General features: G+C 38.3%; 1 protein-coding gene across 1 annotated transcript in view; it reads right to left on the bottom strand.

Annotated features, from left to right (window-relative positions):
* The window catches only part of RELN (reelin), a 496,978-nt gene that overhangs the window by 65,820 nt on the left and 417,416 nt on the right, over window positions 1–13,742 (bottom strand). Inside the window, 2 exon segments of the mRNA XM_033088143.1 lie at window positions 739–886; window positions 2,442–2,662. Of these exon segments, the coding sequence (XP_032944034.1) occupies window positions 739–886; window positions 2,442–2,662 (369 nt within the window).

Genomic DNA, 13,742 nt, shown 5'->3' on the forward strand with positions numbered 1-13,742 from the left:
AAAAACAAAAACATCATTTTTTTTGTTCACTTGCAAAAATAGGTCAGAGTTCCATTTTACACATGTTAAATTGTCTTTTTTACTTTCCTGGCTAAGTGTTTGGCATATCAAATGATCAAAGAATACACATCTTGACAGGACATAATCCTCTGAGCCAGTTTAAAGTGTTTGTTTCTGAGTGACTCTGCTCAGTTTAGAAAATGAGTGCTTAGAATGCGTGAGCGAATCGTTGGAAAAAAATGCCTATAAAGAATAAAGCTGCATTTCAAATGTTCTTAAACTGCTAATGGATATGAAATTAGTTGTGAATAATTTGAGGGTGTATTGTATTTCAATTATGCTTTCTACTAAGCATGGTGTAAATAATTTCTACATAGTCCAAGTGTTAATGAAAAGAATTCTGTAGAAGATGGTTAAAGAAGATGCGACATTATTCTCTTGCAGTTAAAGTAAGTTAAACATTGCCATTTCCCAGTCACCATCATGCAAAATAGCAGATAATAACTTTTGTCTGTTTAGCTAAGTTTCATTTCTGATCTAGTTATTGGACAAATCTCTCTCAGTTTGAGAATGAAAATTATATAAATTGTGTCTTAATGGATAGAGTCTTTGATGAGAGAAACTCAGCATTTCCAATGGAAAGCCTTGTCTTTGAGATCTCTACTTCTTTCTGATTTAGTAATGTCCTGCTACTGTACATTACAATGTGGTTTTCCAACAGCATTTGAAAATGATTACCTAGCGTGTGATAAATCCAGATCTCGTGTCATCAACATGCGCAAGCCATCTTCATTGAAAAAGAGGTTGTTTCCACTGGAAAGGATCCCACACTTCCGAGATGGCTTTCCACCACTCATTAGTAAGAATCTATCAGATTCCAGCTGACCTGAAGAAAGTGAAAAATGTGGTTTATCTATGACCCCAATTATAGTCATATTATTTTTTGAAGGAATATAGTAAGTGCTTTGTGTAGTTTTAAAATATGAAGTCAGAAATATTGAAGTCATAGATTTTGGAATAAGAGGTCTCTTCAACATTTTAGCTTGTTTGAATTATTTAACCTTGGCTGTATAATTTAAGGGTTCACATGATAGAAGGAGTATGGTGATCCAGTATGGGTCCCTCCTCTCTGTTTCTCTACACTGCAAAAAAAAGGACACTGGCTAGTCAGAGAGAGACTCGGGGCACAAGTGTGGGAGGGTACTGGCCTTTCTACGGGACTCCTCACCGTGTCCTTGCTACTGTGAGGCCAGGGTCAGACAAGTATTACATATTATTTTTAAAAACAGTTTTAATAGGAGAAATTTCACTGTACTTTAGTATTTCCTGTTAAATTATATCTTTCAAAACCAGCTTGCACATCTCCTCAGATACTCATCTTAGATATAGTTTATTTTTTTGATTATGGTAAAACACACATAAAATTTCATCATTTTAAAATGAACAACTCAGTGGCATTTAGCACATTCACATTGTTGTGCAACCGTCATTACTACCTAGTTCCAGAACTTTATCATGACCAGGAAGTAAACCTTGTAAGTGGCCACTCTCCATTTCCGTCTGACTCATTCCGTGCCAACTAATCTGCTTTCTAACTCTATGGATTTGCCTATTTTTGATGTTCCACAAAAATGGAATTATACGATATGTGGCCTTTTGTATTTGACTTCTTTCATTTGCATAATATTTTCAAGGTTCATCCATGTTGTAGCATGTGTCAGTATTTAATTCCTTTTTATAGCTAAACAATATTTCCTTGTATTGATATACCTATAACTAACAACTTTATAGACAACTTGGGAAAAAGAAAAATATTTTAATTTAGGGAAAAAGAAAAAAAATCTTTAATCCTAGTATCCTAACATAGATAGCTATTACGTTTGTTTAAGACTTTCTCTTTTAAGAATGTTTTTCCATAGTTTTATCAGAGTACATATCAAAAGATATGTAACTAATTGTGAATAATTGCAATTATCACATCACATACATTTATCTATGTTGTAACATTATCTTCAAAGATTAACGACGTTAAATTCTAGGTTTAACTGAGGCACAGAAAGTGATGAAAGGTTGCTTAACGAGTTGGTGATAAAGCCATGAAAGGAATTTATATCTCTGGAAACTTGTTCTCTCCACCCAAGAATATTAACCTTCTATAGACATTTTCCAAAATTATCATTAATGACAAATTACATGTGATAGAAAAAGTGGTGAAAATAGCCTTAGTTTTTCTTAGTTATGGTCTTGCTCATTCTACTTACCATTGTTTCAAAATGGAACCCTATAAAATTCAGAACTAAATTAAGGCTTGAGTGGTTTCGATTGTAGTGATAAGTAATGAAACATTAGAGTGGAACTTAATGATTACTTCTATATTACAAATTGTGTTTAATATGTAAGTTCTTCCACAAAGCTACACAGAATTTATAAGAAAAGATTACCTTCAAAATCATCCTTGAGAAAATCAGGATTTTTGGTGCTTATTTTACAGGTTGGACCTGAATAGCCGGGATCACATATACACTTAGTTCCGTTGATACAACTCCCATGTCCGTTACACATCTCTTCACATTGGAGACCAATATAGACATTATCAATGGCCCATGTCACTGGCTGAGAGCCAGCAGGGTAAAATCCTTGGTACCATCTGAAACGCACAGATCTGGAAAAGAGGTACAAGTCTTTCAAAATCTAATAAACAGAACAATATAACTTCAAAGTAAGCACATCTGATCTATGAGCAGTGAGCAGTTACCACCACTGCACCACACTCAAGAAACAGAAAACGTGATTCAACGTGTCAGGAACACAAACTCCATTTCTCAACCTACAGGATTTTGCCAATAAGGCTCTTGCTTCCTGCAAGCCTTCCCCAATTCTATCACTATGTCAAAATTCCATCTGAGCTCCCATCTTTTTCTTTTTTAATGAAAGTTTACTGGGGTGACAATTGTTAGTAAAGTTACATAGATTTCAGGTGTACAATTCTGTAATATATCATCTGTACAACACATTGTGTGTTCACCACCCAGAGTCAGTTTTCTTTTTATCACCATATATTGGATCCCCTTTACCCTCACCTACCACCCCTCTCCGCCCCCTTACCCTCTGGTAACCACTAAACTATTGTCTGTATCTATCAGTTTTTGTTTCTTCATTTGTTTGTCTTGTTCTTTTGTTTTCAGTTTTATATACATATATACCTGTTGGTGGGAATGCAGATTAGTGCTTTTTCAATATTGACTTTCTTGGTGAAGATTTCTCCATCCCTACTACCTACACTCCGCATAACTAACCTTTCTTTGTTTTTAAGAATTGAGGTAAAATTCACATAACACAAAAGTAACCATTAACCTTTAAAGTATACAGTTAGGAGGCATTTATCAGCACATTCACAGTGTTAGCCAACCATCACCTCTATCGAGTTCCAAGATATTTTTATGACCGCAAAAGGAAACTCTGTGCCCATTAAGCAGTTTCCCTATCCCCAGCCCCCGGCACCCACTAATCTGCTTTCTGTCTCTATGGATTTACCTGTTTTGGATAATTCATATATCTCATACAATATGTGACCTGTAGTATCAGGCTTTGTTCATCTAGCAAGATGTTTTCTTTCTTTTTTGTTGTTGTTTTATTTTACACTAAGTAGTATTTTTAAAATTAATTAATTTAAGATTTTATTAAAAATATAGCTAACGTACAATATTATATCAGTTTCAGGTGTACACCATAGTTATTTAACATTATATACCTAAAGAAGTGATCGCCATGATAAATTCAGCACCCATCTGACACTGTACCATGCTACCACAATATTATTGACTATATTCCCTACGCTGTACATTACATCTCCATAACTTATTTGTACTGGAAATTTGAACCTCTCATTCCTTTTCTCCTTTACCCCTTTTAAAAAGTTTTCCATTTTGCAGTTGACATTCTATACTATTTTATATTAATTTCAGGTGTATAGTATAGTGGTTAGACATTTATATAATTTAAGAAGTGATCTCCCTGGCAAGTCTAGTACCCATCTGGCACTATACATAGTTATTACCATATTATTGACTATATTCCCTGTGCTTTACTTTACATCTTCATGATTATTTTGTAACTAAAAATTTGTACTTCTTAATCCCGTCAACTTTTTCACCCAGCCCCTCAACACCCTTCCATTTATCACCCCAAGAAATCTAGTACCCATCTGACGTCACACAGTTATTACAATATTATTGATTATATTTCTTATGCTATACCTGTATCCCCACAACTACTTTCTAACAACCAATTTGTATTTCTTACTCACTTCCCTTTTTTCACCCACACCCCCAATACCCCTCCTGTCTGCCAACCACCAAAATGTTCTCTGTATCTATGAGTTTGTTTCTGTTTTGTTTGTTTATTTTGTTCCTTAGATTCCACATATAAGTGAAATCACTTTGTATCTGTCTTTCTCTGTCTTACATTCCACTCAGCACAGTACCCTCCAAGTCCATCATGCTGCCTCAGATGGCAAGAACCCATTCCCTTCTATGGCCAAGCAATATTCCATTGTATATATGTACCACCTCCCCTTTATCCATTCATTCATAGATGGACACCCAGGCTGCCTCCACATCTTGGCCATTGTAAACAATGCTGCAATGAACATATGGATGCATAAGTCCCCTTAAAGTAGCGTTTTGGGTTTCTTGGGATAAATATCCAGAAGTGGGATTACTGAGTCCTTGTCTTTTGTTATAGCCTTTGTTTTAAAGTCTATTTTGTGTGGTATAAGTATTGTTACTCAAGCTCTTTTTGTTTTTGTTTTTTTTTCCTTTCCATTCTCATGAAACATCTTTTTTTCCCATCCCTTTACTTTCTGTCCTGTGTATGTCTTTCAATCTGAAGTGAGTCTCTTGTAGAGAGCATATATAAGGATTTTGCTTTCTTATCCATTCAACCCTCCTTGATTGGAGCATTTAATCTATTTACATTGAAAGTAATTGTTGATACATATGTAGCTATTGCCATTTTATTATTCATAATTTTCATAATTTTTTTTTTCCATCTTAAAAAAGTCCCTCTAACATTCTGTGCAATACTGGTTTGGTGGTGATGAATTCCTTTTTATTTTCTGGTGAGCTCTTTATCTCTTTTGATTTTTAAATGATAGCCTTTCTGGGTAGATTACCCTTGGTTGTAGGTCGTTGCTTTTCATCACTTTGAATATTTTGTGCTAATCCCTTCTGGCCTGCAGAGATTCTGTTGAGAAATCATGTGAATATCTTATGGGAGCTTCCTTATAAGTTACTAGTTGTCTTTCTCTTGCTGCTTTCAGGATTCTCTCTTTGTCTTTAACCCTTGCCATTTTAATTATAATGTGTCTTTGTATGGGCCTGTTAGGGTTCATCTTGTTTGGGCCTCACTTCCTGGGCTTGTATGTCTATTTCCTTCTTTACCTTAGAAGCCATTATTTCTTCAAATAGGTTCTCAATCCCTGGCTTTCTCTCTTCTCCTTCTGGTTCCCCTAAGATGTGAATGTTGTTATGCTTGATGTTGTCCCAGAGGTCTCTTAAACTAGCCTCATTTAAAAAATTTTTTTTTTCTTTTTATTGTTCCGATTGGGTGTTTTCTGCTACCTTGTCTTCCAAATTGCTGATTCAATCCACTGCTTCATTTAGTCTGCTGGTGATTCCTTCTAGTCTGTTCTTCATTTCAATTATTGTATTCTTCATTTCTTACTGGTTCTTTTTTATGGTTTCTATGTCCTTTTTCATGCTTGCTATGTCTTTGTTGATGTTCTCACTAAGTACCTTGAGTTTCCTTATAACCATTGTTTTGAACTTTGTATCTGGTAGGTTGCTTGCCTCTACTTCATTTAGTTCTTTTTCTGGAGTTTTCTCCTATTCTTTCATTTGGGATGTATTTCTTTGTTTCCTATTTTGGCTGCCTCTCTGTGTTTGTTTCTATGTATTAGGTAGATCTGATACGTTTCCCAGTCTTGGCCAGGTGGCCTTATGTAGTAGGTGCCCTGTAGGGCCCTGGCACAGTCTCCCTGGTCACCTGCTCCGGGTGCTCCAAGAGTGTCTCTTGTGTGGGTTGTGAGTGCCCTCCTGTTATAGTTGATCCTTGATTGCTTCTGGCATGTCAGTGGGTGGGACTGACCCTCATGCTGATTGGCTGTGCGGTTTGGCCACATCCAAAATTTACAGACAACTATGCAGGGAGCTTACCACATGGAGCTGGATTCACCCCAGATGACTCTAGTACTGCCCTTTGTGTGTTCCACTTGGGCTAATTGGGCAGTGCTCTGCTGTGGTCTGAAGTCAACCTCCAAGTATGTTGGTTCTGGGGCTTCTTGGAAGGAGATCTGGTGCAGACCAAGGTCACCCACTGTTTGTGACCAGCTGAGGACTATGTGATAGGAGATACAAAATGATCCATGGCTGTTTGCTGCTTTTGCTGGACCTGGAGTATGTACGATAGGCCACTCTGTGAACTGAGAATGGCTGCCACCTGTACTGGGCCTGGGGTAGCTCCACAAAAAGCTAGGACACCCTGAGGCCTGCTGCCACCTGCTGGCTCCTTTAAGATTCAGCCACTTGATAAAGCCTTGTGCCATACACAAGTTGGGTTAGGCAGGGTCTCAGGGAGTCACTAGGGTGGAAGAGTTGTGTTTACCAGGTTAAGGTAGATTCTGGTTTGGTGCCAGTGCTGAGCCTGAAACTACTCAGCGAGTCTCAGAGCACACCAAGGTCACACCTACCTGGGGCATGCAGATTCCAATAGTTTTCCAAGAAAGAGTGCAGTGTGGGAGGGGCTGGCTGTTCTCAGAGAAAGTGCCTCTGGTGTTGGGCAAGTTGGGTGGGGCACTGTCTTGGAGTCAGCAGGGTGGACCAGTTGAGCTCACCAGGCCAATCAGATTCAGATTTGGCCTGGCTTTTGCCTGCTGGCTACATGGGAGAATGACTGATCCCACAGAGGGAAATGGTGACTGTCCTCCAACCCTTGCCCTGAGGCCACATACCTTAGTCTGCCCCCTGTATGCCTGCAATTCCCTCAAGACACCGTCCCTCCACCACAGCCCAGGGTGAGTGCCTGTGAGTGAATCCGTGTGCTGGCCCTTTAAGAAGACATCTGGGTTTCCCGCAGCCTTCTGTCCCATCTGGATGGTTGGACTCTCTACTGTTTTTCACAGCCAGATGTTGTGGGTGCTCCTCTTCCCAGCACCAGTATTCCGGGTTGGAAAGACCAGTGTGGCGCTGGGGACCCTTGCCATCAGCGGGAACCTCCATGGCTGAAATATCCCTCCTTATTCTCACGGAGGTTAGGGACCAGCCTGTTTCACGTCTCTGCTCTGCCTACCAGTCTTGACATGGTTTCTTTATATCCTTAGTTATAAAACTTTTGTTCAGCTAGACTTCAGATGGTTCTCCAGGTTGACTGTTCTATAATTTAGTCGTAATTTTAATGTGTTCACAGAAGGAAGCAGGCATGGTATTTATCTACGCCACCATCTTGGATTTCAGTATTGAGCAAGATGTTTTCAAGGTTCATCCACATTGTAGCCAGTATCAGAATTTCATTCCTTTATATGACTGAATAATATTCCATTATATGGGTATACCATCTTTATTTATCCATTCACCAATTGATGGACATTTGTTTGTTCCCACCTTTTGGCTATTGTGTACAGTGTTTCTATGAATATTCATATATAAGTATTTGCTTAAATACCTGTTTTCAATTTTTTGGGTAAAATGGAAGTGAAATTGCTGGGCTATATATATATAGCAAAGAAATAGTCCCTTAATTTCTCTCTCTTCCATAATTTTGATGGAATTTCCATTATTATAGTTACCACTGTTGTAGATATTTAAAGCATACCTATTTTCTCTGTTGGCTGTGTACTCCTAGAGGCCAATTTTCATGCCTCTTTCTTTTTTGTACCCTTTTATGTGCCCAGTACAGTGTTTCATATACAGTAGATGCTCAATAAATGTTTGTTTTATGTCATTTGTTGTGAAAACCTTAAGCGCCAAACTAAAGTCCTTTGGATTTTATCCTATTGGCAACAGAGAGCTCCAAAAGGCTATTTTAAAGAGAGGAGTGACAAAACCAGATTTATTTTTAGATAGTAGTCTGTTATTTCTTAATTTCTTTTTAAATCAAAGATAATTTTCCTTTTTATTTTTAAGTAAATAGTCTTATCATATTGTTGATGATAAATTAGCCCCTTAGACAGAATCTACATATTTAGGTAATAGTCCAGAAATAGTTTAGTATATTTTATCATGTACAAAACTCAGTTCAAAGGAGATGGTTTATTTTAGAGGGTATAGATATAGAGATGGCATGTGCATTCATTTTTGTACCCTGTAAATCTGACCAATTTTCAGTTATCATAGAAACCAAATTCAGAATAATTTTTTATTCATAAAAAAGAAATTAGAAGTCAAAATTGGAAGCATTTATTAGGTTTTTAAAGTTTAGTAGAGAGTAAAGCAGATGGAGACAAGATCCCACATATAATTTTAACCCTAATTTCATTGTTTATATCAAGACTCCAACTATATTGAGCTGCCCCCAAAATGCCAGTTCATAATTAAATTTTATTTTCAAATACTTGTCAGAATTTAGTCTTGGCAAGAAGCACTTCCTACCTTTTGAACTTTCAGACTGCTGAGCTGAGGGATATGGCTGGAGTTTTCCTTTGAACAAGAGCCTACATGGATTTTTTTTGAACTTCTTATTTATTCAAATGTTCTGAATACAAATGAAGCACATTGGTTGGATATTTATTATTGTTCACCTGCTTTGACACAGAAACTGCAAGCACTATGATAAATGGGATAAAGGGTCTGGTTTCACTATGGTTCCCTTCTGCTGAAATCTTATTTAGAAAATTTCTCACTGCCACCCTCCCTGGTGAATGTCAGCATCTGTTCTCCCACACCAGTGCTATTCAAAAGGATCTGTTTTTTAAATGTAAACTTAAAATTTCAAGCACACAACAGTGCTTTCATTAAATAGGAGTTTTGGTTGACTCATTATGAAACTGAATAAAGCAAAAGTAATTAGGAGTTTTAAAGACAAAAAGACTCTAGACGAAAAGGACACAAAGGTGATGTGAATAAAATTTGATGGAAGCTCAATACCTTCAAATGTTTACTCATTATATGTGGAAGCAAAAATGACCATTTATGCACCTGAAAACATGTAAGATACTTGTTTTTTTTTTTGTATCCAGTGTCCAGTAAATGCACAGAAAATGATAATTTCAACATAGGTTAGATTTTTTTTTTTTAGCATCTAGTACTTGAGCCATTATTATGTACCATGCTGAATACAAACCAAGGGATGGTTCACTGAGTTGGTGAAAATTTAACTTCTGCCAGCAATTTATGCTTGTGTGGGTTTTAAGAAGAGTGTTAATTCTTTTCCTGAAACAAGGACTAGACAACACTACTAAGGCATATTCTTCTCTTTGCTGAAATGGTTAAAGGCAGTCTGAAAGATAGATTTATATCATTGTGAGAATTGGCATGCATCCGTAACAGATTTACTTTCTTTTCCTAGAAATAAAAATGACATGTAGAATTAGAGGATCCAAGATGGCAGAGCAGATAAATGATGTGCTTCCCTCCACCCCAGATCAAATTAAAATTACAATTAAATTACAGAATGATCAACATGGAGAACGATCTGAAATCTAGCTGAACAGAAGTCTTATAACTAAGGATATAAAGAAGAAGCCACATAGACACTGGTAGGTGGGGCAGAGATGTAGAATGGGAGGCCCTACACTTGTGCGTGTCAGTTGAGAATCTGGAGGGATATCTCAATCATGGAAGTCCCCTCCAGAGGAGAGAGGGATCCCAGTCTCACACCAGGCTACCCAGCCCCACATACCAGTGTCAGGAAAAGGAGCCCCCACAACATCTGGCTGTGAAAAACAGTGGGGATTCCAAATACCTGTGTGGGACTGAAGGCTATGGGAAATCCCGATGTCTTTTTAAAGGGCTCATGCACAAACTCACTTGCTCGCAGGCACTTGCCCTGGGCTGTGGTGGAGGGACAGTGACTTGAGAGGCATCAGAGACATATAGGGAGAGACTAAGTTGTGTAGCTGTAGGGAGAGGACTTGGGGGACAGTTGCTGTTTTCCCTGTGTAGAACCCTCTTCCCAAGCACCCGAGAGGTAGGCACCATCTTTCCTGTGTTGAGCAACCTCCTCCTCTTCACAGCCAAATCTGAATCTACATTGGCCTGGTGAACTCTGCTCACTCCACTTGCTTACTTCACCCTGGTAACTCCCTGGGACCATGCCCTACCCAACTTGTTCAATGCCTGAGGCACTTTCTTATCAAACAGCCAGTTCCACCCACATTGCACTCTTTTGTGGACAACTCTGGTAGGTCTGTGGGCCCCAGGTGGGCAGTGGCTGGTCTCAGTGTATTCTGGGACTTTTGCTGCGTAGCTCCAGGCTCAATGCTGGCACCATTCCAGAATTTACGTTAACATGGTGAATACTTGTCTCACCCTGGTAACTGCCTCAAACCCCACCTCACCCAAATTGTGTACCACAAAAGGCTCTATCAGCAGCTGGCCTTACAGGAGCCAGCAGGTGGCAGTGGGCCGTGGGGTGTCCTGGGCTTTTTGTGGAGCTACCCCAGGCCTGATACTGGTGGCAGCTGACCTTGGATTGCAGCATGGCCCCTTCCATGTGCTTTTAGGTCCAGCACAGGCAGCAACCAACCACAGATCGCTTTGTAGCTCCTACCAGCTAGTCCCCGGCAGGTTTCAGGCAGTGGGTGACCTGGGCTTGTATTGGAACCATTCCCAAAAGGCCCCAGAAGCAATATACTTGGAGGTCAGCTTAAGACCCAGCAGAGCACCGCCCAATTAGCCCCACAAGTGGTACACACAAAGGGCGATCTCAGCAGGCACAAGAGCCCACTGGGGCGAATCCCACTCCGTATGGTAAGTCCCCCCCTCCACAGCAGCCCATAAGATGCAGACATGGCCAAACCCCACTGCCAGTCAGCCTGAGGATCACTTTCACCCATTGACATGCCAACAGCAATCAAGACTCAACTATTGCAGGAGGATAAACACAACCCACACAGGGGACACTCCTGGAGCACCCGGCGAGTTGACTAGGGGGACTGTGCCACTGGGTCCTATTACTATATAAGGTCATCTGGCCAAGACTGGGAGACATAGCAGATATATCTAATACATAAGAACAAACAGAGAGGCAGACAAAATGGGGAAACAAAGAAATATGTAACAAATAAAAGAACAGGAGAAAAGTCCAGAAAAAGAACTAAATGAAACGGAGGCATGCAACCTACCAAATACAGAGTTCAAAACAGTGGTTATAAGGATACTCAAGGAAATTAGTGAGAACTTCAACAAAGAGAGCAAGCATAAAAAAGGCTACAAAAATCATAAAAAAGAACTAGTCAGAAGTGAAGACTACGATAACTGAAATGAAGAATACACTAGAAGGAATCACCAGCAGACTAGATGAAGCAGAGGATCGAATCAGTGATTTGGAAGATAAGGTAGCAGAAAACATTCAACTGGAACAGCAAAAAGAATCCAAAAAAAATAAAAGAGGATAGTTTAAGAGACTTCTGGATCATAATCAAGCATAAAACATTTGCATCATAGGGATCAAGGAGAACAGAAAAAGCAAGTGATGGAAAACTTATTTGAAAAAATAATAACTGAAAGCTTTCCTAATCTGGTGAAGGAAACAGACATATAAACCCAGGAAGCACAGAGTCCCAAACAAGATGAACCCAAACAGGCCCACACCAAGACACATTATAATTAAAATGGCAAAGGGTAAAGACAAAGAGAGATTCCTAAAAGCAGCAAGACAAAGGCCACTAGTTACTTACAAGGGAGTTCCTATAAGATTATCAGTGGATTTCTCAACAGAAACTTTGCAGGCCAGAAGGGATTATAATGAAATACACCAGGTGATGTAAAGCAAGGACCTATAACCAAGACTACTCTCAACTTAGCAAGGCTATCATTTAAAAGTTGAAGGAGAGATAAAGAGCTTCCCAGGCAAGAAAAAGCTAAAAGAATTCATCAGCACCAAACAAGTATTACCACAAATTTTAAAGGGACTTGTTTAAGAAGAGGAAGGAGAAAAGAAAAGAACATAAAGATCCATAATAAAATGGCAATAACTATGTATCTATGAATAATCACTTTAAATGTAAATGAATTAAATGCTCCAATCAAAAGACACAGGGTAGTTGAATGGATAAGAAAACAAGATGCATACATATGCTGTCTACAAGAGACTCACTTCAGACTGAATGATACACACACACAGACATAAAGTAAAGAGAGAGGAAAGAAAATTTCACGGAAGTGGAAATGAAAAAAACTGGGGTAGAAATTCTTATATCAGACAAAATAGGTTTTACAAGAAAGACTATAATAAGAGACAAAGATAGACATTACATAATGATAAAGGGATCAATCCAACAAGAGGATATAACCCTTGTAAATGGCTATGCACCCCAACATAGGAGCACCTAAATACATAAAGCAAATATTGACAGATACAAAGGGAGAGATTGACCGTAATACAATCACAGTAGGGGACTTTAACACCTGATGGACACTAATGGACAGATCTTCCAGATAGAAAATCAACAAGGAAATAGAGGCCTTAAATGACAAACTAGATCAGATGGATTTAATTGGTATTTTTAGAGCACTTCACCCCAAAGCAGCAGAATATACATTTTTTTTCCAAGTGCACATAGGACATTTTCCAAGATAGACCACATGTTAGGCTACAAAACAAGTCTCAATAAATTCAGGAACTTTAAAATAATATCAGGTGTCTTCTCTAACCACAATGGTATAAAACTAGAAATCAATTACAAGAAAAAAAACTGAAAAACACATGGAGGCTAAAAAGCATGCTATTAAACAATGAGTGGGTCAAAAATAAGATCAAGGAAGAAATCAAAAGATACTTCGAGACAAATGAGAATGAAAACACAACAACCCAAAATCATGGGACACAGCAAAAACAGACCCACGAGGGAAATTCACAGCAATGCAGGCCTACCTTCAGAAACAAGGAAAATCTCAAATAGATGATCTAACCTTACACTGAAATGAACTAGAAAAAGAACAGCAAACAAACCCCAAAGTGAGAAGAAGGAAGGAAACAATAAAGATCAGAGCAGAAATAAATGAAATATAATCTAAAAAAACCAATACAAAAGATCAATGAATCCAGGAGCTGGTTCTTTGAAAAGATTAACAAAATTAATAATCCTTTAGCCAGACTCATCGAGAGGACCCAAATAAATAAAATCAGAAATGAGAGAGAAGTGATAATTGATACCACAAAAATACAAAGGAGTATGAGAAAATACTACAAACAATTATGTGTCAACAAACTGGACAATCTGGAAGAAATGGATAAATTCCTAAAAACAGACAATCTCCCAAGACTGAATCAAGAAAAAACAGAAAATCCGAATCAAATGATTACTACCAACAACATCAAATCAGTAATCAAAAAACTCCCAACAAATAGTAGTACAGGACTGAATGGCTTCACAGATGCATTGTACCAAACATTCAAAGAAGAATTTACTCCTATCCTTCTCAAACTATTTCAAAAAATTAATGAGCAGGGAAAGCTCCCAAGGTTATATAGACGGCTACCATTATTGATTCCAAAACCAGACCCACATTACAAAAAAGATAATT

Source organism: Rhinolophus ferrumequinum, chromosome 20 (assembly GCF_004115265.2).
Source record: "Rhinolophus ferrumequinum isolate MPI-CBG mRhiFer1 chromosome 20, mRhiFer1_v1.p, whole genome shotgun sequence".
In the NCBI taxonomy this organism is placed as follows: domain Eukaryota; kingdom Metazoa; phylum Chordata; class Mammalia; order Chiroptera; family Rhinolophidae; genus Rhinolophus; species Rhinolophus ferrumequinum.